Below are 27,773 nucleotides of genomic sequence, written 5' to 3' on the forward strand. Positions count from 1 at the left end.
GGGCTGCTTATCTGAGGCCCCTCTTCCTGGAATCATCATAGCAACCTCTCTCGGCAGGTCTGTGTCTGAAGAGCAGCACAGCTCTCCCATCGCGCGCGCGCGCACACACACACACACACCTGTCCAAACTCTCAGAGCTGAGGCTTTCATTAAAAGTGATGGTTAGAGAGCAAAATAGCTGTGCCTGCATCTGATGCTAAGCAGCACTCCCTTGTCTGCATCAGTGGAGGACTCCGGTGAGCCCGGGGAAGAGCCCTGCTCTGAGGAGTCCAGCAGCAGAGGTGCTCCTATTGAAGTGGGTGGTAGAGGTAGGAGAGCGGCTGAGGAAGATTTCTGCATTATCTGAGGATGTGCTTAGATTAAAACAGATCTCTCTGGGAGGAAGTGAGGTCCCTGATCCAGGACGTGGAAAAGCAGAAGGAATGGTTTCCATGCTCCTTTCCAGGCCTGAGATTATAAAACTTCACTTTTAGGGTCCCGTGAGCTGGATCACAAGATTATAGGATCTCTGGTTCAGACTGGGCCTGGGGACAAAGGGCCAAGTGAGGTGATGAGGCATCTCAACCCCATAGCCGTGGACCTAAGGGAACTCTGCTCTGGTTCCTACCTCAGCCTCCTGTTCTCCCCACCAACCTGGAGCTCCCCAAAGGCAGGGCCTGGGTCTCTTCTTCAGAGCAGAGCACAGTGTTTCTTTAATCAGTTTATTAATCAGCTACTATGTGCCAGCCACCCCACTGTCATTGAGGCCCTCTGGCTCATGATTGCAAGAGTCAAGAGAAGTACAGAGTGATGAATGCCCCGATGCAGGAGAGCAAGGGGGTTGTAGGCTGGGGGAAGGGGTCAGGCGAGACAGGGAAGACTTCCCAAAGGCGGTGCTGGAGGACATACCAAATCATGTCATATCAAGCGAGAGGCTGAGGTCAGGGCGCCACTGAGGTTGGCAAATATAGTGCCAATTAACTCCTGGTATCTAATGAGCAATTTTCTTCATTTAGACCAAAGTGCTGCCCACACTATAGCTGCTGGGGAACAGGAGCATGGGGTGCTGGGATCACTGCCATTAGCCAGTGCGGCCAACTCAGGTGGGAAGAGCAGAGAAGCTAATGGCAGCGGAAATGTGGTGATTGTTCCCCCTGCCCTGCCTCCTCCTGGCCACTGCTTCCTCTCGCCCTGTTTGTCTTTTTGGTGGGAGCACGCAGAGAGGAAGACAGCTCCTCTGAGAAGCCTTGGGGAAAAGGAGCAAGGGTCTGGCTCCTCTTCCAGTTTTGCTCTGCTACAGCCAAACCCCCACTGAAGCCTCATTCTTTAGAGGGCCGCATTCCCGGGGCTAGATAGCAGCCCAAGTCGTTAGGCCCGTGAACTTTCTTCCACTCAGCTGAGCACAGAGAATCTGCCACAAAGCTACCAAGCGTGGATCATAGTCCGGGTGCCAGCTGCCACGGAGAGAGCCTTGCACACGTGGTCCCACTCATCCCCACCTCCTGAGATATATACTGCTTTTATGCCCATATCACGGACAGGAAAACTGAGGCTCGGGAATCCACAGCCCTCACTCTTAATCACAGGGCAATACTGCCTCCAGAAGAGACTCTGCTTAGGGATAGTTTTTTTAAAAAAGATATTTTATATATTCATGAGAGACACACACACACTGAGGCAGAGACACAGGCAGAGGGAGAAGCAGGCTCCACGCAGGGAGCCCGACATAGGACTCCATCCCTGGTCCCCAGGATCACACCCTGGGCTGAAGGTGGCGCTAAACCGCTGAGCCACCGGGCTGCCCTTGGGGATAGTTTAAAGGGACAGAAGAAGGACTCCACCCTGCAGGATGGAGGGCGGGGCTGAGCCCCCTGAGCTGGACTTCTGGGGACAGGTGGGATTGTTAACAGGCATATGGGAGAAGATGGAATCGTGCTTTGTGGCTCGGGACTGGTGAGTGTTGCAGGGCACGTAGGAGGAGAAAGAAACAGATGAGAGCACACGGGTGGATGTTGGTCAGATGGAGCAGGGCATTGCCGAGGACCTCGCCTCCGTGCGGGAGGGAGCCTGGGGCAGAGGGGTTCAGCTTTGGGGCGCAGGGCCTCTACAGACAGGAGGAGGGGTTAGGAGGCTACTGCTCCTGGCCCAAGGCAAATGGAGATGGGGGGCGGGGGAGAGGGGGTGGGCCAAGGAGGCGACAGATGCGGGAGACCTTGGGTACATGGAATGCACAGGACTGGGATGGGATGGGGACACGGGAGGAGTCCGGGATGACACCTGGAAAATGCTGAGCATAGGTGGGGATATGTCGTCCCTAGGGAAATGAAAGGGACGTCTGAGGGCAGATGTCCATCCAGCACGCAGTTGGCTGCAAGGGGAAAGCCCGGGAGCGCCTCCTGCTAGGGGCAAGGCATCCTTCGGTGCGGTGCGTGGTCAGCTAGCTGCCGCAGGGGGCAGGTTTGGAAGCCTTCAGAGCCTTGATAAGTTCCATCCACCAATAGAGACTATTTCCAGATGCAGGACAGGCAAGGGAAGGGTTGGGACTTGTCCATGACCACACACGCTCGTCCCTGCAAAACCACGATCAATGTCAGTGTGTCCAAGTTCCCTCCAGGCTCTCCCCACCACCCACGCTTCTCTGGCCCAGGCTCCATGTGTCTGTGCTGTCCTTTGACCTGCATTAACGCATTGATTAGCGCGCTGACCGTTTAATGGAGACGTGGTATTTGTCCTCCTATTGCACGTGGGGAAATGGAGGCACAGAGAAAAATTGACTTTCTGAAAGTCACACAGCTTGTGACAGAGTAGGGATTCTGACTCTCAGAAAGCAAGGGTGCTGGCTTCAACAGAGAAGGGGTTAGCTGCAAGGATATCAAGAAGTTGTGGAATCACTGAGAGGGCTGGAGAACCGGGTCTGGGGCCCCCAGCCAAGGGCTCAGGGCAGAGCTGGCCCAGTGAGGGACCTCAGTCCCCCTGAGTCAGACCTGGCTAATGGATGGGCCACAGTCCTGCTGCCCACACCGCCCAGGGTGCCGGAGCTTTCTTGCAGTGGCTGCCAGGAGGCTTTCTGCCTGTCTCCACTTTAGGGACCGCCCCCCCCTCCCAGCTCACTCAGGCCCCTAGTGGGGGCAAGTGCATCTGACAGGGTGGGAAAATGTGGGGGGCTCTAGGTCACACACTCTGGGTGGGGACCTGGAAGCTGAGGACTTGGCAGTTCCGGGACAGGAGGGGGCATCTGCCTCCCCCCAGGTTTCTCTGAGCCCATAGAGGATGCAGGTGCAAATTCTGGGCCACTCCAAAACTATCATAATGAAAAAAAAAAAAAAAACAAAACTATCATAATGTCTGGAGCAAGTCTGATCCCCTTCCTGAGCCTCAGTCTCCCCGTCTGCAAGGAGAAGGGAAATGGATGAATCCAGAGTAGGCAATATACTCCATTTCCTCCTGCCTCCCACTCCCCTGTGCAGGCTCTGAGCCCATGTCTGCGTGTGCCTGTCTGTGCGTCCCCGTGTCTGTCTCTGTCTGTCTCTCTGTATGGCTCCCTCCTTGTCTTTGGATGTATTTTCTGTTTCCTTCTACGTGTCTGTCTCTGTCCAGCTTCTCTCTTGTTTTCTATCTGCGGCTCTCTCCCTCCTGCCCTCCCTCATTCCTCTTCTCCAGCTGTCTTCCTCCCTCCATTTCTCCCTTCCCCCTCTCCCTCCCCTCCCCTCCCTCCTCCCTCAATCCTTCCGTCTCTCCCTCCTCCCATCCCTCATTTGATCCCGCCTGCCCCAGCACCTCCTCCTGCCAGGCACCTCCTCCCACCCACTCCTGCGGCCCTCCTGGCTGCAAGGGGAAGTCCTGCTCCCTCCTGGACATGGCTCATTTTCCTCCTGCGGAATTACTAAGCCCAGCGCAGTTCAGCCTCAGTCTCTGGCTCTCAGGCTCCCCCTCCCCATATCCTGTTGGCAACTACTGGGCTCATGTGTACTGAGGCATCTGCCGGGACCAGGGGAAAAAAAGACACCCCACCTGACCTAACCCCTTGGAGAGGTCTGGGGGTGCCTACTTCTCAGAACCCCACTTTAGAAACATGCTGAAGCACTGTGTTGGAAACACAAACTGAGGGGTCCCCAGCCAGAGGTATCTTCCCATGGGGTCTGTCTGTGCAGAAATCCCCTCTTCAGCACTGAGGGGACCTGGTAATAGGAAGGGCTGAGCCCTCCCTTCAGAGAACCCCAGGCTACTTCAAGACCAGACTCACCCAAACCAACAGTCAGGGATTGGAAAGAGGGGCTTGGTGGGCACTGGGACATTCCTGGAAAGCTTCCTGGGGGGAGGTGGGAGTGATTCTTGAAGGTCTTGAAGCGGTAGAGTCATATTTGTGTGGTATGAGGGCATGAGCCTCAGGGAGGGTTCCAAATAGAGCCTCCCCTCTGGGCTGAGGAAGTAGAAGCTGGGAATGTAGAAACTCAGGTCTACATTCTCAGTCCCCAGTGAGACCCGTTGGTATTCTGAGACCTTGCCCTGAGGCCCAGGGGCAAGGAGTTAATAACCCTATGCCAGGGTGGTTTTGGTGCTGGGAGAGAGAGAAAGTGGGCCGTGCCTGGCCGTCACTCAGGGTTTGGCTACGAGGAGGAGGAGGGAAGAGAGAGTAGAGTGGATACTCCTCTGGCCATCTGCATGCTCCAGAGCTCCCCAGCTGCAGGGCTTTCTGTTGGAGTCCAGCCCTCCCCTCCCCTCTGCTCCCCTGCTGCTTAGGGGTGGAGGATGACTGGCCCAGAAAGGAAAAAATACTTGCCCAGGGTCCCTCAGAAAGCCAGAGCACAGAATGGCCTCTGCTGGCTGAGAGCTCTTGGCCCTTGCTCTAGGATTTTTCCGCCTCTGCAGGGATAGGCCTAGGCGGCCGAGAGGCATGATGGTCCACCTGCCTGAGGAGGACCCTTCATCTCAGAGAGGACCAGAGGTGCAACCACTCCTGATCCCCCTCCCTCTCTTACAGGAAACCTCCAGCTGCTTACTGGTCTGTTTCCTGCCCAGGCTTACCTCTTATTGGGTTGGTGAGAGGATTGCCCTCTTCTTACTGGAAACAAGCTCTTCAAACATGCGGAACACCTGAGCCGTCCCAGGGCTTCTGTTCTAGAGGAAAAGAGAGAAAGACACTTTTTTTTTAAGATTTTATTTACTTAGTGCACTAATGGGCAGAAGGCAGAGGGAGAGAGAGAATCCCAAGCAAGCTCACGCCCAGAGTAGAGCCCAACGCAGGGCTCGATCTCACAACCCTGAGATCAATCATGACCTGAGCTGAAATCAAGAGTCGAATGCTTAACCACCTGAGCCACCCAGGTGCCGAGAGAGAGAGACAGAGAGACAGAGAGACAGAGAGACAAAGAGACTCTTGAAAAGAGCTCTCTGATAATTGCTCTTAAGTGAAATAGCACAGTCAAGATTATAAGACACATGGGAGTAGGTTGATTCCAAGAGGAGGGAAAGTAAGCTGGGAAGACTTCCCAGAGGAAGTGTTGTTGTATAGGGCCTTATAAAATTGGACCAGTGAGCGATCGCTGGGTGGCGCAGCGGTTTAGTGCCTGCCTTTGGCCCAGGGCGCGATCCTGGAGATCCGGGATCGAATCCCACGTCGGGCTCCCGGTGCATGGAGCCTGCTTCTCCCTCTGCCTGTGTCTCTGCCTCTCTCTCTCTCTCGCTCTCTCACTGTGTGCTTATCATAAATAAATTTTTTAAAAAATTGGACCAGTGATGTGCCCACTGGAGGGTAGAGGGAGTGGAGGCATGAAGGCTTTGAATGCCAGTCCAGGGCATGGGCCGCAATTCTGCTGGTGTTAGCGCTCCCAGCCGCTTATCCATAGCCCCTTGGTGCAGGAACAGATATTCTGGTGCAACGCTGCTTGATTTTCAGGATGGGCCTTTGAAATCTAAATCCAGGCTGGCTGAGAACTCTAACCTTCCCCTCCCCCTCTTCTCCCTCCTAGCTCAGTATAGTTAGAGCTGCAGCACTCTTTCCTGCTCTCCCCACCCCCAAGCAACCACCTGGGAGTCTGGAACCCCACAGCAAAGCCCCACCCCCAGTGACTCTCAGGGACCATCCCCAAAGGCCCATCGAAACCAGGTGCTCCAGAGTCTGGTGGGAGCTCCTGTCACACACCTGCAGGGGTGCAGGTTGGGGTGAGGGAGAGCAAGAGGAGCCCTGGTCCCTGGATCTAAGTCCTGGCTGTGCCCTGAGTCACTGAGTGATGGGAGAGGTCCCCCTCATCCAAGTCCCAGTGCTCTCATCTGTGTGAGGGGGACAGAAAATATGGTGTCCCCATGAGGCGCTGTGAGGCCTCGTGAGGTTCCTGTGGACAGCTGGAGTGTTGTCAGCAGGGGGAGTAAAGAATAAGCCCCAGAATAAGGATGATGATGATGATGAGATGATGATGATGATGTCTTTGAGGGTCCTGGTCATGCCAAGGATGGTTGGCCTCTTTCTGGGCGGTGTGCCCTCTGTCATCTCTGAGCCACTGCAAGTCTGTGGCCCTTGGATGGTAGTGTGGGAGGGAGCAGTCTGTCTACACCCGGAGGGTCTGATCCCCAAAGGCCTCTGGAGCGAGGTAAAGAGAAGATCTGCCAGCCAAAGATGTCTTCACCCCACATTACTTCACAGCAACTATGGTTGAAAGCCTGTTCTAATTCTGGCCAGGCCACTGACTGCTTATGTCACTGTTGGGCAGGCCTTTCTCTTCTTTGGGACAGGTGGGGGGTGAGCTTGATGAGTCTCGTGGTCTCCCAACCCTGACGTTCCTCCACTCCACAGCAGTCTATGGCTCAGGGGTCCCCCATTTGTTCGCCTTCTCCTGTTTCCCTGTGCAGGCCACAGACCGGCGTCATGGCGACAAGCCCATTGAGCGTTGCTAGGGATGACTGGAAGGAGGAAGCCCTGCACAATAGAGGCTGGAGGTGGGGGGTGGTAGGCACCTCCTCCCACTTGCGCCAACCCTGGGGAGGGCCGTGATCTCACACTGTGAGTGGATTCCAGTCACACCTCTTCCTTGTTTCCTGGGCCCAGTATGGGCTCAATTAAACTGCTCTGTACCTCCTTGACTCAGTTTCCCCAGTGTCTACTGTAAGTATAGACATTTACCCCTGCCATGCCTCCTTGAGGATGATGGGAAGGCATCATGAGTGAAAAGTCCTTTGGAAATCAAGAACTGAGGGTTTTTGGAGGCCCCAGTGGACAGTTGGGGCCCCAAGAGCAGTGTCCACACAGCACTGAAGAAATGGTTAGGAGTTCCCTGTCTCTCATCCCAGATGTCATAAGCAGCTGGCTCTGGGAGGCCCTTCCCAACCTGATGTTTGTGTTGATGCTGGCAGATTTCCCATCTCTCGGCCCAGCATTCCTTCTAGGTCAAGGTGGTTCGAAGCTTGGAGGAGCATCACCAGCTGCCACCCCCACCACCAATGGGCTGGGATGGGACGAAGACAGGAAATGTTCCAGCTGGGCCCCGGAGCAGGCCAGCCCTAGTTAGCTGCAGCAGCATCTGAGCAATGCAGGAGTTTTAGCTCAGGGACAAGCACCTTGTTTGGGAAGCTCAGGGGAATGATGCTATTGGCACCATGACTGTGCCACGCTTCCCCAAGTGGTATCTTCACTGGAGGCAAAAAGCAATTCATCAGGCCCTACAGCATTCATGGCCTTGTCCAGGCAGGCGAGATTTTTTTTCCATAAAAGATAAGAAAGATGACCCAAGACGAAGGGCAAAGGTTTCCCAGCAAGGCCTCAAGCCAGACAGGAAGGACATGGCTGTATCTGGAGTAGCCCAGCTCCCAGGACAGGTTGGTGAGGGGACGGAGAGTGGGAGACCTGGCCCCTCAGGCATTTTCTGTCCTGGGGATCTGGACATGAAGTGGCCAAGACACTGCGGAAGTGGCACAAGGTGTTGGGTCTTCTGGAACAGACTGTGGCCGGGTGACCCCCGACATGTCACAGTCCTTTTTGGGCCCCTGTGGACCAAATGAGGGAGAAGCTGCCTCGCCCTCTTAAATTCCCAAGAGGATGCCTGCTGATTCAGTTTCCAGTTTGCTTTCCTGGGAACAGTCAAGGCTTTCTTGCCTGGAATCTGTAGGATGCTTGCCCGCAGGTTTACTGTTTCATACTGACACCCCTACTTCATGTGGGGTTGTACTTACAGTGGCAGCCTCCCCGTGGCCTTTGTAGGAGACCCTGGGTGCCTCCTGCCTGTGTGACTGTTGTGCATTTGCTGTGCAGCTTGGCAGAGCCTGGGTGCCCCGGGTGGCAGACTGCCTTCTTGGCCCACTCTGTGCCTCTCTCCTCACTCAGAGTTCCCTAGTCGCGCAGCCAACAGCACCACCTCAGTCCGTCCTGAGCCCCTTGTCTGCTCCCCTCTGTGTAGCTCTCAGGGAAGGGCCAGAGGATAAGGCGACCTAAGCCTCCCACCCTCCCAAGGGTGGACTAGGAGCAGCGAGCAGTGGAACCCTCAGGGAACTGGAGCAGCCTTGGAAGCATCCAGAGGAGCTGGGCCTTGAAAGAGGGTCACAAATTAGTGTGATCTTCTTGGGCTGGGTGCAGGGCCCTGGGCTGAATGCAGGGTGGGAAGGCGGTGTTTCAGGAGCTCTCCAAGGTGCCGGCAGGTGCACGCCCCGTGGGGAGCAGGGAGCCCTATCCTTCTGTCCGCAGTGCTGAAAGGTCCTGTCCCCCGCAATAACCTCATTCCTTCAGTAAATATTGCTTCTGGTACCTTCCCACCTCCCTGCCAGCCAGCACCTCTTGCCCTAACTTCATGTCATTCCCCCCACCCCGCCCCAGATATCCAGTGACCATGCTGCTGCCCCTCCACCAGTCCCACTCACTCCCCATGCCCGACCTGGGTCTTACACTCTCCCCCGTAACGTCCATCCAAAAATGGTCCCTCCTGGTCCCTGTCTCCCAAGCCTTGTCAGTTCGACTATCAGAGAAAGAAGTGCCAACCCAGGGAGCACTTGGAAGTGATATAGGGATGTTTGGAGTTGTCACATGGAAGATTGAAAAGTCCTACACAGCAGCTACTTGACCTACGTGAGATGTCGATCACATCTTTGCAAAAGGATGTACATTACTCTTACTGAGAGGAGAAACTGAGGCCAAGAGAGAAGAGACTTCGCTAAGGTCACTTAGCCAGCCAGCCAGCCAGAGACAAAATTACAGCCAGAATATCAGTCCCCATCTTCTCCCAACCAGGCTTCTGAACCACTTAGGTGACTGCCTGAACCAGGAACTCGTATCAAGAAGGGGCATCCGAAAGAGGGAAAGACCATTGTAATGCGGACTTTGGACAGGACAGGGCCACTTTGGGGGAAGAGACCTGGCAAGCTGCTGGGAAGAGGGACCAGGATTCCTAGGCCACAGAGCCCTGGAAGAAAGGATCCTGCTTGCATCATCCTGCCATCGTCATCCAGATCCTAATGCCCCCAGCAGGCCACACCGCACACCGTTGGCATCGATCTTCGGCAGGGGCACTTGTGTTGCTGTGGTAACAGGCACTCCCTTCACTGCATCCAGCCCTGCGATTCTGGTCTAGCCACCTGCCCTCAGACTTTCCCAGATGGGGGGGACTCCTCTGTCTTACTCTCTCCTGTCCAAAGCTGTGCTTGAGGGCACAGTGTCCTCATTAGCCAGCTCCCCCGAAGAGCTGGGCACATCTGTCTTCCAGTCCTCTGGTACCTACAGTTCTATAGCCAGAAACTCATCTCCAGGCACGACTGGGCCCCCAGAGGGAAGCCCCTTCCACCACCCATCCCACATCTCAGACCCTGCTTTCCAAGGTTTTGGCACATCTGAGTTGGTTTGATGCAGCCCATGAGTACCTGATGGCTAATTCCTAGGGAGGATTCAGAGACTCCCATATGGTCTCTGCCTATCTGTCTGTCCCCAGGAAGCTTAAATTCAGTAGCAAAGGGAAAAAAAAGAAAGAAAAAAAAAGATCAGGCCCCAAAAGATGAAACCCATAGTGAGTTAAGGCAAATGTTCTAAAATTGATTTTTGGTTTTCAGACTATGGGTCATAGCACAATAGTGGATTGCGAGGTCGGTTTAGTGAGTCATGACCAGCATTTATATATAAAATAAATAGAATTCATTAGAATAGAATAGGAAGAAAAATAACATAGCTGTGGTCAAGATAAGATTTGCTTTGTGACACTGGCCTCATTAATGTAGGGCGTGTGTGGGGTGGAGGTAGGGGGGGTGTGGGGGGTGTGTACTGGATTGTGACACCAAATGGATGTGTTGGTGTGGTTCAAGGACAGTAGAATGTGAAGGCCCATGTTTCAAGAGATGGCAAGACCTAGAGGAGGCATTTAGAGGAAAAAAAGAAGAGATTGCTTAAATGCCTAGGGTGCTGGGGAAGCCTTCCGGAGATGGCACTTGAGTTATGAGCTGTGGTTTAGAAGATAGGTAAGAGTTTGTCAGGAGCCATGGGTGAGAGCGAGGAGGGTGCTTCAAGGGGTGGTTCAGCACGGAGCCAGCTCTGAGCCAGGCCTGCTAGGGTCAATATCAAGTGCCGTGTGGAGCGATGGCAGGAGGCAGCTGGATTCCAGAAAAAGAAAGCCAGGAGACAGAATTCATATAATTTGGCACCCCCGAGGGCATTGACCTGAGGCACTAGAAAGGTCTCAGATTTGCAGCTTCTCTGTCCTGACTCCCTCCCATCCCCAAGCCCACTCCATGGTTGGTAGCATCACGGGAGATCATGCTTGGGAAAGTATTCGTGTCCTTGGGTAGCCCCGCACTGATCAGTGAGACCAGACTCATACACCTGAACAACTTAGGTCAGGTTATGAGCAAGGGATGAAGTGTGAGGCTTAGGCTAGCAGGGCTCCGGGGTGGGCTGAGGGAGTCATGAGAGAGAAATCTGTGAGATGGGAGCAATCAAAGAGGCCTTCCTGAAGGAAGGGGCTTAGCAATGAACTTCAGGAAAGCTGGATAACATCTATGAACACGTCCCTAGAAGATAAATGTCCTGCCCTTTGAACCAGTCGGGATCAGGGGTCCAACTGGACCCTAAACCCCTATCAGTGATCCATTGTTCATTTTATAAAAGGTTCAGCCCTCCCAAAGTCCCTTTACGTGGGTCCTTTCGACTCACCCTGCACTCTGTCGTTTATCTCAGTAAATCACTAACCCTAAGCATCAAATTCTCCTAGCACATAATCTTTCTGTAGTGACACTGAAATGCACTTAGGTGACCTTCTCCTTCTGAGGAAGGAGAACACCTGAGCGGATGTGGGTGCCGTGGTGAAGGGCAGGGAGCCGGTGTGCTGACGTCGGGGTCTGAATCGCTAGGGCTCCCACCAACCAGGGCCAGGGCGGCAGCAACACGCCGGTTGACAACCCGGGATTTGAAAAATCGAGGAGCTCGGAGCACCAAATTAAAAAACAATTAAGCTAATAGAATCTCCCCCCCTTGTTTCTGCTCCTCAGCAAGTGCTCCCTTAATCCCATTGCTTTGAACTCACTGTCAGCGCAACAGAAGTGGGTTGTTGTTGTTGTTTTTTTTTTTTTAAGTAACTTAATTATTTCAGAACACAACTGTTTCCAAAAGCAATCTAAGGCTCCCCCTCCAGCTCTGTGACTTTGTGCTCCGGAAGCTCTTTATTTTTATTAGCTTTGTATTATTATACATCTAACATCAACCAGAAGGAAAACCCACCAACAACCGCCCATTAGCCCAAAAGCCCAGTACCAATCACCCCCAAATCACGGATCTTTCAGAATTTGTAGTGAACTGGGGCAGGTCACCTAATGCGCTAATGGCACAAATCAGAGGCTGGCAAAGGCTCTGGAATTCACAGGTGAGAAGGGTTCCTCCTGGCGAGAGCCTTGAGGGTGGGCCACCTGGAGGTGGTGGCCTAGGACCCTGGACTGACAGACAAGCTGGGATTTCAGGAAAGGTAAGCATGAGCCTTCTGTGACCCTCCTGCCTGCCCTGCCCAGGGGACCTGCGCTCCTGCATGTCCCACGTGGGTGCTCTGAAGCGTCTCGGCGCATACCCTGCTCCCATCAGACACCGAGAGACACCACACAGGCCCTCCCGGGCCGCCACAGCTCAAGGTTGGCACACACCCCGTTTCCCCGAGTGTCCCTCCTTCCTGTGTGCCACTGCTCAGGGGCCAGGGCTTACAACGCGCAGCCAGAAGCCAGACCTTCGGGATTTGCATCCTGCCTCTACTTCTTCTCACCTGTGTATCTTTTGACCAGTAGGTTAATCTCTTTGTGCCTCAGTTTCCCCTTCTGGAAAATGGGTTACTGTTAATCATGGGGTTGCTGGAGGGATGGAATGGACGAGCGTACCTAAAGGGTTTGAAAGTCTGGTCTGGTAAACACCCACTCTGAATGGTATAGCTGTTGTTAAAACAGAAGTGTTAATGCTGGTGGGGAAAAGTATGGATCGCATCGGTATAAAATGAGAGAAGAATGGAAATTATTCAGAGCGCGGAAGGCAGCAGATCTTCAGCCACAACCCAGGGCTCCAAGGCAGGTTCAGTTTCGAACAAAATTAAAGAAAGTACACAAATTGCTCATCAAAGATTGTATCCAAAATGGGTTTTATCATGCCTTTGAGCTACCGTGTGCGGTAAGCCTTTTGCACTATTTTTTTTTCTTTAAATATTTTATTTATTTATTCATGAGAGACAGAGAGAGAGAGAGAGAGAGAGAGAGAGAGAGAGAGAGAGGCAGAGGGAGAAGCAGGCTCCATGCAGGGAACCTGATGTGGGACTTGATCCCTGGTCTCCAGGATCACACCTTGGGCTGAAGGTGGCGTAAACCGCTGAGCCACCCCCAGGCTGCCCCATAATTTTCAAGTAAATGTCTTTCACATGAACTTTTATTTTTTTTTTATTTTTGTTTTTTTTCTTTCTTTTTTTTTTTTTTCCACATGAACTTTTAAATGTGTGTTGTGTTTCCTGGCCCAGAGAGGCTGAGAAGTATGAACCTTGTCCTGTGGGCACCAGGGAGCCAGAGAGTGATCTGGAGGAGGGGAGTGACCTGCCTCATGGTGCTTGGCCTCTTTTGTAGGGAATGCCTACCGGGAGTGCTTGGAGAATGGGACGTGGGCTTCACGGATCAACTACTCACAGTGTGAGCCCATTTTGGACGATAAGGTGAGTGGCCCCACCTGCCCCAGCTGTGGTCCTTGTACAGGTATCAGGCCTCAGGTCGAGCACAGAGGATCCCAAGAGTGACAGAACCAGGCCTCGTGCAACCCAACCACACCTTTTTGCACTGCTTCCCCTGCCTCCGTGTCCTGTCCTCTGCTCAGTGACACCACAGTAGAGAAGGGGGGACTCACCTTTGGGAGAGCTCTGGCTAACAGAGGACACAGCCAAGATGGCATGTGACACAAGAAGGGGAAGACGGTATGACCGGTGTCCCAACATCGAACGGGCTGTGTGACTTCCTTCCTCCCCTGGGCCTCAGCTGCTCCATTGAGCTTTCTGATTCTATGAGTCCACATGGAAACAAGCACAGCCTCCAGAAGGGTGGGCCCCGTGGGCATCTGGGTCCTGCTCGGACCTCAGCAGCACCCTTGCTCTGGAACTGGGCCCCACGCTGCCTGCAGTGCCAGCCTCCTCCCCGCTTTTAAAAATTTATTAAAGATTTTATTTATTCATGAGAGATGCAGAGACCCAGGCAGAGGGAGAAGCAGGCTCCTCACAGATCACCCGATGTGGGACTCGATCCCAGGACTCCAGGATCACTCCCTGAGCCGAAGGCAGGCGCTCAACCACTGAGCCACCCAGGCATCCCCAGCCTCCTGCCCCTTGAAGCTACACTTCATTCCTGACCCAAACTGCCATAGCCCACCTCTACCCTCCTCCCCATTCACCCATTACAGCCCCCCCCCGTGAGGCTGCGACTTTCCCCCAGAAAGTCCAAGTTCAGAGGAAAAACGTGTAGCTACCCTGAGAAGGCGATGCTACAAAATGTGAGCCAGAGGGGGTCTGCAGTGGGGCCACAGCAGTGGCCAGTGGGATGGGCCATAAAGAAGGAGGCTCCCGCCAGACCGCTGCCCTCCCGTCTCCACCGACAGCCTCTCTGAGCAGTGGCAATCCGCAGTGGGCATGGGGTCGGGGGCAGCGTCGCGGAGATCACGAAAAGGAGACCAGCTTTTGTGTGGCGTTAATCTTGTTCTTAACTTCTCTACAGACATTGTGCCCCCTTGTTGCTCCCCGGGCGCCCAGGGACCTCCCAGAGCTTGCTGCGTCTGCAGCAGGAGGGCAGGTTGGCTCCGTAATACAGATGTCAAAACTGAGGCCCAGAGATCTAAATCCACTTACCCTCAGTCACTCAGCAGCGAGGGTCTGAGCGGAGATTAAACACAGGTGTGACAACTCCCCGTCCAGAATTAAAATGACAGTAGAATCTAGATAGCCACACCTCTGGCATATCCCAGAATGCGGTGTGTCCAAACCTGCCCCCAAATGGCATGTCAGGAGGCCTGAGTGCAGCCATTTAAATCTATCAAGAGAGATGGGGTGAGCACTGGGTATTATGCTATATGTTGGCAAATTGAACTCCAATTAAAAAAATGTAAAAAACAATAATAAAATATTTAACACTTTAAAAAAAGCAATATATCAAGAGGGATCTCTGGCTGGCTCAGGGGTTGAGCGTCTGATTTTGGCTCAGGGTGTGATCCCAGGGTCCTGGGATCGAGTCCCACAACGGGCTCCCTGCATGGAGCCTGCTTCTCCCTCTGCCTGTGTCTCTGCCTCTCTCTCTCTCTCTCTGTCTCTCATGAATAAATAAATAAAATCTTAAAAAAAAAATCTATTAAGAGCTACCCATGGCCAACAAGAGTGAGCTCTAGGAACCAGAACTGGTAATGACACTTGAAGCCACTTCTGCCTCCAGGGTCAGGCCGCTTAGGGTGGCCACAGCCCCACCCTCCATGTGCCTCATGCCTCCATCTACTTGTCTGCCTGCTTGTCTGTCTGTCCAGCAGAGGAAGTATGACCTGCACTACCGCATCGCCCTCGTTGTCAACTACCTGGGTCACTGCGTTTCAGTGGCTGCCCTTGTGGCCGCCTTCCTGCTTTTCCTGACCCTGCGGTGAGTCCACCCCACCCCCTGCTGCTCTTCCCTGGCCCTCTCCCCACAGCACCCCCTTCACCCCTCCCACACGTTCTTGCCTCCACTTGGGGGGGCCCTGAAGCCAACGGACAGAGGGGTCTGAGGAGGTGCCAGGGCACTGACCACTGGCAAGCATGCGGGATGCAAAGGGGGAGCTGGCTCTGAGAGAGCGCCCCAATGGCCACCCTAGGGGGAATGTGGCTCCTGCTGCAGCCCTGCCTTCATCGGAGGCTGAGTCTGTACCTGGCCTCAGGGGACTGGGTCCCAGCTGTTTCCTGACCCCAGGCAGGGCCCGTCTCAGCTAACTCCCGATCGTGGCTGACCCCTGACCTGGGCCTCCCACAGGAGTATCCGCTGTCTGCGGAACGTGATTCACTGGAATCTGATCACCACCTTTATCCTGCGAAATGTCATGTGGTTCCTGCTGCAGCTCATCGACCATGAAGTGCATGAGAGCAATGAGGTCACTGGGCCGAGGCTTGGGGCTGGGGGGCTCCGGGCTCTGGGGGCACCCACCTCTCTTGCCCAGTCCTCAGGTGTGGACCCGTGCCTGAGCTCACCTTTACCCCAATCATTGTCCGTCTGGGAAGGGCTGGGGGGCAAGGTACTGCTGGGCCTGGGTCTTGGGAGCTGCACAAACCTCAAACCAGATTGGTTTAGCCTGTCCCTCTCTCCTGGATCTTCTGAATCCAGGACTTCCCAAAGACCCCTTAGAGAAGAAGAGGCTGGAATTAAGCTCTGGTGAGCTTTATCTCGATTCCAAGGAGAGACTTATAAGGATTATTTTCCCCATTATATAGACGTGGAAACTGAGGCTCGGGGAGGTTATGTGACACTATAATGATCCCTCCACATCTAAGCCAGCAAGACCTTGAGCAGGCCATCCCGCGTGTTAGCTACCCACCCTGGATTTGTGTCAGCTGCTGTTGTAGTGTGTCCAGTCACTATAAACCCCGAGACTAATGAGGCCAAGCACAGAGTCCTGTGGCACACCACTAGAGACCTCTCAATACATTTTTCTTTGATGGACCCGAGCAGAGACCCAGCCTGGTTTGACCCTTAACCTGGCCCCACATTGAGCCCCGCTACAACATTAACTGAGTTCAATCCCATTTGGGGTGGGTGCCCTGCAGCCCAGTATTAGCTTGAACTGATAAAATTGTCGCTTAACTTGGAGAAAAGGCAGGGTTGGGAGGAGGGGATCTTTAGCTTTCCACCTCAGTAGGACTTTCTGAGAAGAGGAGACAGACAATCAGGTGGGGCCCAAGACCAGGGATGGGACCACAGGGGAAGCCCCAGAGGCAGAGACCAGCACAGCGCAGGAGCATCTGACAGCCAGGGCTGGATGGAGGGGAGCTGCGCTGCCCACAGGGCAGAGAACTCCCATCATAGGGCTCCCTTGACCATGTTCCCATATCCCAACTTCAGCTCTGAGGGTACCCTGGGGACGAAGCCTGGGGAGAGATGGGCAGGTCGGATCTGTTGCACAGAGTTCTGGCTTTAATGCAGCCCTGGCCAGGCTTTGCACTGCCCGCACCCCCATCTCCCCTCTGCAGGGTAGTTGGGACGGCAGCCCTGCTCCAAGGGACAGGGACAAAGACAACTGGCAACAACGCTGATTCTCTTGGTGCCTGCCTCAGCCAGCCTTCATCTCCCATAACCGCCCATAAGACGGCATTACTAGTTTCTCCGTGTCCCATTGAAGCTCAGAAGGGTATAGTGACTTGGCCCAGGGTTGGTGAGGCTCCATCCAGAGCCAGCAGTGATCATCCTAAGCCCAGAATCTTCCAAAACTAGAGAATTTGGAGAATCACCTCTCTGGCTGCAGCTCACCTTCGTAAACCCTGTGCTATTATTTATATAACACTTTTTTTTTTAATGACCTGCTACTCTTTTTCTACATGAAATGTCATATTTCATCCCTAAATGGAAACCTGGCTATGGGTTGAAGGTGACTCAAAAAGTGGACAACGAAAACACAACAGTGTTTTTCGGTTCTAGCCTCTGCCTGCAGAAAGCTCAGAGCCAGATTCCCTCTTTATTAAAAAAGGAGATTGGAAAGGGCTGGGACGAAGCCAAAGGAGGGACCAGTGCAGGCTGGCGCCTTACGTTCACCCCAGACAGTGAGAGAATTGGTGGTGGACGAGGCTTCCCGGAGGGAAGCGGGAGGGTATGTAACGCGTGTCCATGAAGCGACTCCTGGCCGTTGCCCGTGCCAGGCAGCCCCTGACCCCCACTGCCCCATGCAGGTCTGGTGCCGCTGCGTCACGGCCATCTTCAACTACTTCGTGGTGACCAACTTCTTCTGGATGTTCGTAGAGGGCTGCTACCTGCACACGGCCATTGTCATGACGTACTCCACTGAGCGCCTGCGCAAGTGGCTCTTCCTCTTCATCGGATGGTGTGAGGGTCCCTGGGGGCCGCGGGGCCTAGTGGGGAGGGGGCACTGCTGACAAGGTCACCTCCCTCCCATCTTGGATCCAAGGATAGGTGCACAGCCCTGCTTACCATCCCCAGGACAGTCTGAGGATGCAGCCGCTCCTTTCCATTGCTGGTGAGGAAGAAGCAAGTAGTCCCTGCAAAAGAACTTTTACAAGTAGCCCTCCTGTCCTTGCCTGGAAAGACCAATCCAAAGACCTTTGTCTCTGGCTTTGAAAGAGAAGCTGGCCAGCTCCGCTTCTCTATCAAACAATCTCAGGAAATCATGCTGTCCCCTCATCTGACCTACTCAGAGGGTATTTCCTAGGTCGTGGGGTGGAGGGGGGCGGGTAGGATCAGGTTGGGGCCATGGAGAGCCTGCAGTTGGGTGATTGGTCCCAGGCTCCTTGTGGTCCCCTCACCTATGTTCTATAAGAGGGCTCTCATCCGTCTGTCTGTCCACGAAAGCCTGTGTCTGTCCTCCTTTCAGGCATCCCCTGCCCCATCATCATTGCCTGGGCCATTGGCAAACTCTACTATGAAAATGAACAGTAAGTAGGACCGGCCGGCTATGGGGGTCAGAGGGATGTTGGGAAAGGTCAGCCAAGGGCTCCAGCCAAGCCATGGACCAGGAATTGAAGCCCTACCTGGACAGATTTACTTTCCCGTTGTCCCTATCTGGAAAAATATCCCTGGAACTCAGAGATCCTCGTGTGGTAGGTGTCAACTTTGTTGACCTGAGTTAGGAATCATGGTTCTTTTAAGTCCCTTTAAGTGCCTTTGGCCTTCTGTAAGGCCTTCTCCTAGGTTGGAGTGGCAGGTCAGGCAGCCCAAAATGGCTGGAGGCTTTCAGCCTAGAGCACCTCCAGGGCTGTGTCAACGAGCCTTTCATAGACCCCTGGGCCAGGGCAGCGTGCCCGTGTTTTATTCTGGCATCCCAGTCTCTGTCCCATCCTGGGACCCTCCCTGCACCAGAGATGTTGACATTAAGGCACACCCAGATGATAGCAATTCTGGCCATGGGGGCGAACCAAAGAGTAGCTGGGCAGTTGGGTGCCACTAGCTGAAGAAAGAGGGGACGAGAATATCAGTCTCTGGATACAAATCTCCAAGGGATCTCCAAGGCTGGAGAGAGAGTGGATGAGATTTGGGAGCAGGGACAGAACTGGGGTGGACTCTAAGAGTTTGGCATTGGGAAGACCTCCTAATGATAAAGACTACCCAAGAATAAGAAGGCTACTGTGAAAGGTAGTGAGCTTCCTGTCAAAGGGGGTGTTCAAGCAAAGACCAGAAACCCTAGCGCTGGGAGGTGCCAGGAGAGATTCCTGTCTAAGGCAGTGTGCACTGGATGACCTCTAAAGTTCTGGAGGACTCGGTCAGAATTTCGCAAAGTCTACGTGGCCCTTCCTGAGTTGTTGACAGAGCCAGACTGTCCTGGCCCCCACCCTTCCCCTGGTCTCTGAAGCTTCTATACCCACCAGCATCCCCAAGAGAATAACCAGCCTCTGGCAGCCTCAGGCTCCCTTCACTAGGTGAATGAGGCTCAGCTCAGAGAAAGGGTTCAGGGCTGGAGAAGGCTCCTGCTTCTACACCTGCTGCTTTGTGCAGCTGAGTGCCTGACAATGCAGGAACAGGTGGTACAGGGTGGTTGGGCCCTGGGCCAGCAAGGGGGGAGCCCGGCTCTCCCTTGATTCATGAGCCTCCTGCATGCCCAGTACCTGGGTGCAATAGTCTGGAATGGGGTAGGGGAGTGAGGAGGAAGGGGGAGGAGACCCAGGGCCTGCCGTGAGTCCATCTGGGGAGACCAGACCTCCATGTAGGGCAAAAGGCAGCCCACGGGGGAGTCAGGATGGTCAGAGGGGCCTGGGCTGTCCACCCAGGCATTTGGGGAAGGCACAGCCCTAGAGATCAGGTCTGAGGGAGGGTCAAGCCGGAGAACCCTGGACCCAAGTCTCCTGGGGTGCCCAGACTGTGGCTCAGCAGGCCACTTACAGCCACCCCATCTTTGCAGGTGCTGGTTTGGCAAGGAGCCTGGCGACCTGGTGGACTACATTTACCAAGGCCCCATCATCCTCGTGCTCCTGGTAGGTCCTCAGTGGGGACTGGGATAGGACTAGGCAGCAGGAGGACAGAACAGGACCCACCCGGCAGAGATGCTGGGAAGAATGTGGCCCAGAGTGGTCCCCTTGCAACATTCTGGACACACCTTCCCCACTTCCTGGCACTACTGCCACCCGTCCCACTGTCCCTACTCTGCACCCCATGCCCTGGAGCAGCCCCCTCACCTCTGGCCTTTGGACCTTTCTCTGAGCAGAGAATGGGTCCGACAAGCAAATTTCTAGTGCCTCCCACATCTGATGTCCCCTTGCCAGGTGCTGAGACAGCCAGGCGAGGGCGCAGCTGATGGCAAGAGAAGGGTGTGTGGACTTCTGTCCGGCCCAGACCTACATCCCGCTTTGCCCCCAGTGACCCCCTCTGGGGCCTGGCCCACCGCCCCCAGCCTAGAGCAGGTGGTACCAGAATGAAGCGTAATGAGCAATTGTTCCTTGTCCAGCTCCCCGCCCTTTGCCAAATGTATTTGCGTTTAAGGTATAATTGCCATGGCGTCTTTAATCCACAACGAGCTTTAATTAAGGTAGAGTTTAAGTAGAGGCTGCATTCTGCAAAAATGAACCCATTATATATCATACATTTTAAAAAAGAGACATGCAAAAAAGCCCTGTAAGAAATTGGCATTTACGTAAGACTTATTTCAGGCTTGGTAATTTCAGGCTCCTGTATGCACCCGCTTCCTTAAAGGGCCACCCGCTCCTTGTGGTATACACAGGAGAGAGAGGGAGAGAGAGAGAGAGAGCGAGAGTGAGCGAGCCCGCCATTCTCCTCTTGCACACAGCAGGTGCCTAATGGGGGTTCTGTGGTCTACCTTGGACACAATTACTGTTTATCTCTTTCATTTCCTGACTCCCCCTTTTAGTGCCTTTTTCTGGGATTCACTTGGTGTATATGGACTGGAGATGACCAGGGCGGGCTTTCTACCCACTGCCTGAAATTCCACATCAGAAACTCCCCCTCATTTCAGAGGCAGAAGCCTGTCCTTGTCAGCAGTCGGTGAAGGGCTGGGGGGTTCTGGGGTAGGGGGAGGTAGTGATCGTCCTTGGAATCCCAGCTGCAGTGAGTCACTCATCCCCACCCCCAGTGTGAACGGAAACCCCTTAAGACCCATCCCCTCCCAGCCAGCTGCTGAGAGCCCATCCTGCAGGGATAGGGCTTTTCATGAATCTGGGACCCGGCCAAGAAGGCCGGCCTGGGCGGGGCGGGGCGGGGCGCCCACCACCCCACAGTAGAAGGGAGGGAGCCGCTGGCTGCAAGGAAGTTGGGCAAAGTGAGGAAGTGAACAAGGGAGGCAGGAGCACTGGGTGTTATGCTATATGTTGGCAAATTGAACTTCAATAAAAAATAAATAAAAATAAATAAATTTAAAAATAAATTAAAAAAAAAAGAAAGGCAGGCATGGAGGGAGGGCTCCATGGGAGCCCCCACTCCCTGCCTGCTCCTCCCTGCCCCTTTCTCTGCTGCCACCCGTACCTCTCGGCCCAAGCGCCCTTTGCAGTCCCCTTTGGGCCCACACCCGGCTCTCCTACCTACCAGGCTTCCAGGTCCCCACCTGAGCCTGCCCAGAAGCTCCATCTTCAAAACTTCCAAATCTCACAGCATCAATGCCTCAAAATAGGAATTATGATCCCCATTTTACGGCTGAAGAAACTGAGAGAGATGAAACTACCTGCCCACGGTCACTGCTAATAGCTCGCTAGCGGAGCTGAGACGCAGGGGCAGGTCACCCACCACCGGCCTGTCCTCTCGGTCGGGCACCTACTCAGTACCCGCCACCCGGCCCCTCCCCGATGGTTCACAGCTGCATTTCTGCTGCTGGAAGACACGAACGAGCTTATTTCTGGGTTCCAGGAAGTGAATTGGCTGGCTCAGTTTGCAGGAGGCTGTTGTCACTGTGTTGTCATGGGAAAGGCATGTGGCACTTACTGGGTCCCGCTCTGGACCAGGCGTGGGGCTCTGTGCTCTCCACGAGTATTTAACCTGTGCTCACCTTCTGAGTCGGGCCCTTTGGTGTCCCTCGTGGACCAGCGAGGGAGCAGCTCAGGGAGGTTAATGAAGCGGCTTGCCCAAGGCCACACGAGTGCCAGTGGCCCAGCCGGAATTAGAGCCGTGTGACAAGAACTTGGTGCCAGGCGTTCATTGGCAAGGTGGTCCCCAGAAGCAGGGTGAGGGATGGGAGTGGAAGCCAGGGCCCCCGGGGAGGAAACCAAGGTGAGGTGATGAGCTGGCTTCCGTGGGGACAACCCGGGAGAAGAGTCTCAGGATGGCTCCCTGCTGGAGGCCTGGGAGCTGGGTGACTCATCCACACACTTGATGCCTCATCAGTGGAGGTGGCCCTGGGGACACGAAACCCGCAGAGTTCCAGGTCCCCGTGTTGTGAGGCTGAGCTAGCTCTCTGGCACCAGAGGAAGCCTGAGGCTGAAAAGTGTCCCTGGCGGCTGCGGAGGACCATCAGGGGCCCCTCGGCCCTGGCTGGGCTCCTGCAGGTCTGCTTGACTGAAGTCTGCTCTGCTCCGAGCTTTCTCCCAGCAATGTTCCAGCAGCTCCTGCTCCACATGCAGATTCCAGGGTCCCCACCTGCAACTGGGAATGTCTAGGGTGCGCCCACAATCTGCATTTGGACCAAGGGCCCCAAGTGCCTGGGTTGTGCACACTCCATTGGAAGAACCGTGATGTCAGGGCCCTGCCAGACAGGGATGTGTGTTGTCTGGGCTTTCTCGGTGGCCCCCCACCCCCGCCCCAGGGCCCTGCGCACAATAGGATTCGGGACCTGGGTGTGTGAGGCTTCACCTATCTAGAGCATGCCAACAGGAGGAGGAGGCCCAGGCACCCAGTGAGGACCAGCCCCCGGGGACCATGAACTGGTCTGGCTCCCAGGCTTCTGGAGTCACCCCCAAGTCCATCTGGTCAAGCCACTGGACTCCACAGAAGCCCGTGGGACAGACAGGCTGGCCATGTTTCCCTGAACTAGTGAATGTGCAGGACGGGAAGGTGCAGGAGGTTGGGAGCACTGAAAGGAGGGACCTGGGCTGGGTTGGCAGCACCCCAATAAACCTGTCCAGTACCCTGAACTGGAGGCAGCAGAGGGTGTTTCTGAGGCTGGGAACCATGTCTGAAGCCCAGGAGGCAGAAATAGCAGTCCCCTTTCCTTCTCCCTGCCTGCCTGCCTCTGCACAAGCCACAGTGAAGTTTGACGAGGGTCTCCCATGAGCACCATGACTTAGCAGGTTCCCTCACCCTCGCAAGGGTGAGGAGGACCCAGGGTGCTCGGGCGCTTGTGAGCTTGGTCTGTTTATTTTCTCTGCCTTCGTGGGAGGTGATGTGCCATGTGGCATCCTAGAATAAGCACTGGTTGCAGCCACCTGGGATTTATCCTGTGACCCTGGGGGACCTCCCTGCTTGGAGCCTTGGTTTCTCACCTATAACCCGAGGATGCCAGTCCCTGCCTCATGGGGTCACCTGGAGGACCGGTGGGCCCAGGACGTGTGCTGATAGCCCTGGAGCTCTGCCTCCGGCAGTTCCTCCTGGCACCTAGAGCCACAGGTTTGGATCCTGTGCTGATGGCCTTGCAATGCTCTCCTGAGCTCTGGTCACCCATCCCTGGCAGTATGGCCAATGCCTTCCCTCTGCTTCTTCCATCTGGCCCGGATTTCATGAAGTCCTGCAGGAGCAGCACAATGCCGGGGTTAGGAGAAGGACACTGAGGCCAGCTACCTCAGTTCAAATCCTGACACCAGTGCCTCCTACCTCTGTCGCATGGGCAAGTGACACAGCCCTGAACCCTAGTGTGGGAATCTGTAAAATGGGAATAATGGTCATTCCAACCGCATAAGGCTGCTGCTTGAGGAGTAGCCATGAGGTGGTTGGAACAAAACCTGGAGTGATGTGAGTCCAGGGCTGAGTTAGGCACCACTAAGCCTCTCATGTCTGTCCTGGTAGCAACCATAATGTCCAGATCCCCAGTCTGAGCTTGACACACACTGCCACCTGCCAGGCCAGGGCTCTGACCAAGCTGGGGTGCTCCTCCTCCACAGCCTTATTAGGAAAAAACGAGCTAGTGGGAACCCGAGCTGCCAGCATCAGAGCTCCAGGAAACATGGGGCAGGAGCATGGCTGGACTTCTCGGGAGAAGTTTGTCCAGGGGGTCTGGCCTTACCCTTTCACCCTGCACCCTCTCTCCTTGGCATTGCCAGAGCTCATGCTACTCGGGCTGCCCTGGGAACATTGCGGGCTGGGAGGGCCTGGAACTGCTATTCTAGAAGGAGGTAGATAGATATCACTGCTTGGGCTCATCTCAGCTCAAGGGCCATTTCTCTAGGCCTTTCTGGCTCTTCCCCCCAGACTACAAAATATCTGGGAGCAGGGACCTGACACATGGCAGGTCAGTTCACTGAATGGATGAACGGATGGCTGGCTGGCTGAAAGAACTAGGCTGGACAAGGCTAGGGTACAATAGCCAGTGCTTCCTGCAGAGCTGGGATTTGGGGTGGAGGATAGAGAGAGGTCCAAGAGCGGGGAGCTCAGTGTGGGCTGTGTGGCCCGAGGGTGCCCTCCCAGAAGGAGAGGGGAAGGCACTATGGTAGGGTGAGGTGGAGAAGATGCTCTGAGGGGGCGGCTGAGGACCATGCTCACGAGGAAAGAGTGACTTCCAGGCGGCACAGACCCAGGCAGAGTCGGAGGGCGGGCAGCAATAGTGACTGCCTGCCTCACACGGGTAGAGGGGATAAGGCCTTGTCTCCCAGGTCCTCCGCACCAGCCCCTGTCCCTGCTCTTGCCTCAGCACATGGAACAGGACCCAGCAGCCAGGAGGTGCTCTGCAACTTATTGACAGAGTGGATGCCTGGGTGGTGGGTGGATGGGTGAGTAAATAAATCGATGAATGGATTGGGTTGTTTTTTTAAAATATTTTTAAAAAAAGGTTTTACTTATTTATTGATGAGAGACACAGAGAGAGAGAGAGGCAGAGGCACAGGCAGAGGGAGAAGCAGGCTCCACGCAGGGAGCCCGATGTGGGACTCGATCCCAGGACTCCAGGATCACGCCCTGGGCTGAAGACAGATGCTCAACCGTTGAGCCACCCAGGCGTCCCTGGATTGTTGAATAGATGTTTAGATGGATGGATGGTTGGTTGGATGGATGGATGGATGGATGGATGATTGAATGAATTGGTTAGTGGCTTGATGGATGATGAATAAATAGATTTAGTGCAGGGAACGTGGCAGAAATGAGAATACATTTTGATTCCAACTGATTCTACTCTCACAGAAGTCAGAAAGAATCAGAAAAGGTCAAGTATTTTGTACCACTGGCACAAGAAAATTAGGATTGACCTATGTGTTATGGTGACCTTGTGATCCACGGGAATGTACCAGAAACCCAGGAACTAGAAATTGGATGAGCCTTAAGAAGAAGCAGGGTGCAGCAGGCCGCCCGCCGCCCGAAGGCTTCCCGCCCACCCCTTACCCCGGGTTGCCCAGGCTGTGGTTGAGGAGAAGTCTGAGCCCTCCAGGCCCCCAGAGCATCCTCCCGCAGAGGCCACAGGGCCGTCTGCCCCATGATTAATGTCTGCCAGTGCCTGACCCCCCTTAGCGTGGGGTCCAGAACCTAGGAGGGCTTAAGAAGTGATGGATTCTTGGGACAGAGCCTCAGGAGGAATTTCTGTGTGTGTGTGTGTGTGTGTGTGTGTGTGTGCACATGTACTCGCATGTGTTCATATGCATGAGCCAGCAGACGCCCTCTGACCCACGGGCACTTCCTCGGCAGAGATTCCCAAGAAAGGAAATCTCACTTTCCTGTCCACTCACATTTGGTGATGGATGTAGAGAAACGCTGACGTGCCCGCCTCCCCAGATTCACGCTCACACACACACAAGCACAGGGAACACCCCCCGCCCCCGCCCCGAAGCATTTGGAGGGCAGCACACAGTCACACAGACAAGCCGACGCCGGCGGGCAGGACACTGGCAGGCCCTCCGTGACCGTACAGCAGGGAGCGACTCGGGGGGCCCCATGGGCGGGTCCCGGGAAGACACTGGGTGCATCGGCTCTGATACTGAGGAAAGGCTCAAAATGAAGATAAATGAGGCCCTTCCAGGAGCCTTGGAAGCAGCCCAGTGGCTCATCCATCTTCATTGGCTCAGACATGTCTACAAAGCATTTTCCTGGGTGCAAGGGAGGGATGGTGGGAGATTAGTCACTCCCTCTGGCCAGGCTCACTCCACCAGGGTGGAAGGGCCTCAGGCGACAGTGGGGACGGTGCAGCAGACAGGGCGAGGGGTGGTGTGGAGCCCCGGCCAGCTCCTGACGCAAGCCTGAGGGGGGCAGGGGGCGAAGCGGCCTTGGTGCCCTCGTTCACTGCCTCCTCGGAGGCTGCTATTCCCCACTTGGGTCTGGAGGTGGAGAAGCAGGCCCTGGAGCCCTCAGGTGACCGGGAAGCCAGCAGTGTCTGCCCTCCTGGTGAGGCAGAAGCAGAGGCCTTGGGACCCCAGGCAGGGGTGGAGGGGACAGGTAGGACAGATGTCTCATGGGACATGGGGTTACAGGGGGAAGTGGCCGATTTTCAGCCCATTGCCCACCTCATGGTCCTTCCTTTTCCGCTGCCTCCCTCCCTCCAGATCAATTTTGTATTTCTCTTCAACATCGTCAGGATCCTGATGACAAAATTGCGAGCATCCACCACCTCAGAGACAATCCAGTACAGGTGAGTGATGGGGCCTTAACCCCCAGAGGACAGAAATGAGAGAGGGTATGGGGCGGGCCCTCTACATCCTCCCAGTCCTCATCCAGGGAGCTCGCTCGGGGTCCCAGAAGAAACGTCCCCCCGAGTGAGGCCCTGCCTGCAGGTGGACTCAGACCAGTCTTGTCACCCTCTCACCCCCCAGGAAGGCGGTAAAGGCCACCCTGGTCCTCCTGCCGCTCCTGGGCATCACCTACATGCTCTTCTTCGTCAACCCTGGGGAGGATGACCTGTCGCAGATCGTGTTCATCTATTTCAACTCCTTCCTACAGTCCTTCCAGGTGGGGCGTGCGACCAGAGGGGGCTCCTTCCTGACCTGGAATGCTCAGGCGCCAGTGTCTCAGGCACAGAGACCTCACACGGGACCATGTACACATGGTTCACCCTGAGATACAAGCGCGTGCTCACACTGAACCTGAGCCCTGGGCCCTGGTACCCGCACCCCAAGGTTCAGGTGGGATCGCCCCCTGACTGAGTCTCCGTCACCCTAGCCCACGCCTGCTGGTGGCCAGCATCTGTTCTGAGAATTCCTCTTTTTTTTTTTTTTTTTTTTTTGAGGATTTTATTTGAGAGAGAGGGAGAGAGAGAGTGAGCATAAGCAGGGGTAGGAGGAGAGGGAGAAGCAGACTCCCCACTGAGCAGGGAGCTTGACAAGGGGCTCTATCCCAGGATCCCGGCATCATGACCTGAGCCGAAGGCAGACGCTTCACTGACTGAGCCACCCAGGCGCCCCTATCCTGAGGATTTCTGACAGCCTGTCCCTCGAAGTGGGCCCTGGTACCCCCGCACCATGAGGGGTGGCCTCTCCCTCCCCAGCTCTGAGCCTCTGGGGTCCTGGTCCCACTTTCGCAGCAGTCCCTGCAGAGTGACTCCCCAAGCAGGTCACTGACTCCTCCCTCCTTCCTTTCTAGGGTTTCTTTGTGTCTGTCTTCTACTGCTTCTTCAATGGAGAGGTATGAGACCAGGCCCCAGGGCGGCCCTCGGTTTCCACTCCAGGGGAGCCGCCCAGCCTTTTGGGAGTACCTGGGTCCCTGGCCCTGCTCAGCTCTGCCCTGGACAGGGGAGGGGCAGGCCTGAGAAACCACCCACCCTCGGGAAACAGGAATCCTGCCTGTGGGTCTCACTCCAGTTTAGGTCACCTGTGCAGGCCGGGAACAATGTGCCAGCACTTCACAAATGCACTTGGAGAGCTGAGTGAGCAGGGGAGCCCGGGCTGCAGGGGCTCACAGGAGAGAGAAGCCAGAGCACAGGTGGTCACAGGGGAGAGCATTCCAGGAGCAAGTCAGGGATGAGCCGTGCGTCCAGGTCCTCGTGGACCTAGGGAGCAGGAAGGACACCAGCACATTCCCCCACCACAGAGAAGACCGCACACCTTGGGGCAGGTCCAGGGCACGAGGCACTGCCTGGTTAGCTCACCGAGCCC

General features: G+C 55.1%; 1 protein-coding gene and 1 long non-coding RNA gene across 6 annotated transcripts in view; one reads left to right on the plus strand and one right to left on the minus strand.

Annotated features, from left to right (window-relative positions):
- Positions 1–27,773, plus strand: part of CRHR2 (corticotropin releasing hormone receptor 2) — a 47,188-nt gene that overhangs the window by 16,954 nt on the left and 2,461 nt on the right. For 2 of the 5 annotated variants that reach the window (XM_077856325.1, XM_077856327.1), the window contains 9 exons: positions 13,027–13,112; positions 14,954–15,063; positions 15,430–15,547; positions 17,334–17,487; positions 17,993–18,053; positions 19,514–19,586; positions 26,229–26,314; positions 26,496–26,631; positions 27,262–27,303. In XM_077856325.1, the coding sequence (XP_077712451.1) occupies positions 13,027–13,112; positions 14,954–15,063; positions 15,430–15,547; positions 17,334–17,487; positions 17,993–18,053; positions 19,514–19,586; positions 26,229–26,314; positions 26,496–26,631; positions 27,262–27,303 (866 nt within the window). The remainder of the gene's footprint in view (positions 1–13,026; positions 13,113–14,953; positions 15,064–15,429; positions 15,548–17,333; positions 17,488–17,992; positions 18,054–19,513; positions 19,587–26,228; positions 26,315–26,495; positions 26,632–27,261; positions 27,304–27,773) is intronic. The other 3 variants (XM_077856326.1, XM_077856329.1, XM_077856330.1) reach the window with 2 other exon arrangements.
- Positions 720–6,849, minus strand: LOC144288640 (uncharacterized). Its single transcript, XR_013356598.1, has 3 exons — positions 6,122–6,849; positions 5,005–5,097; positions 720–2,549 (listed from the first exon to the last, which is right to left on the minus strand). It is a non-coding gene; the product is annotated as an uncharacterized LOC144288640 (long non-coding RNA).

This window comes from Canis aureus, chromosome 18 (genome assembly GCF_053574225.1).
Source record: "Canis aureus isolate CA01 chromosome 18, VMU_Caureus_v.1.0, whole genome shotgun sequence".
NCBI lineage: Eukaryota > Metazoa > Chordata > Mammalia > Carnivora > Canidae > Canis > Canis aureus.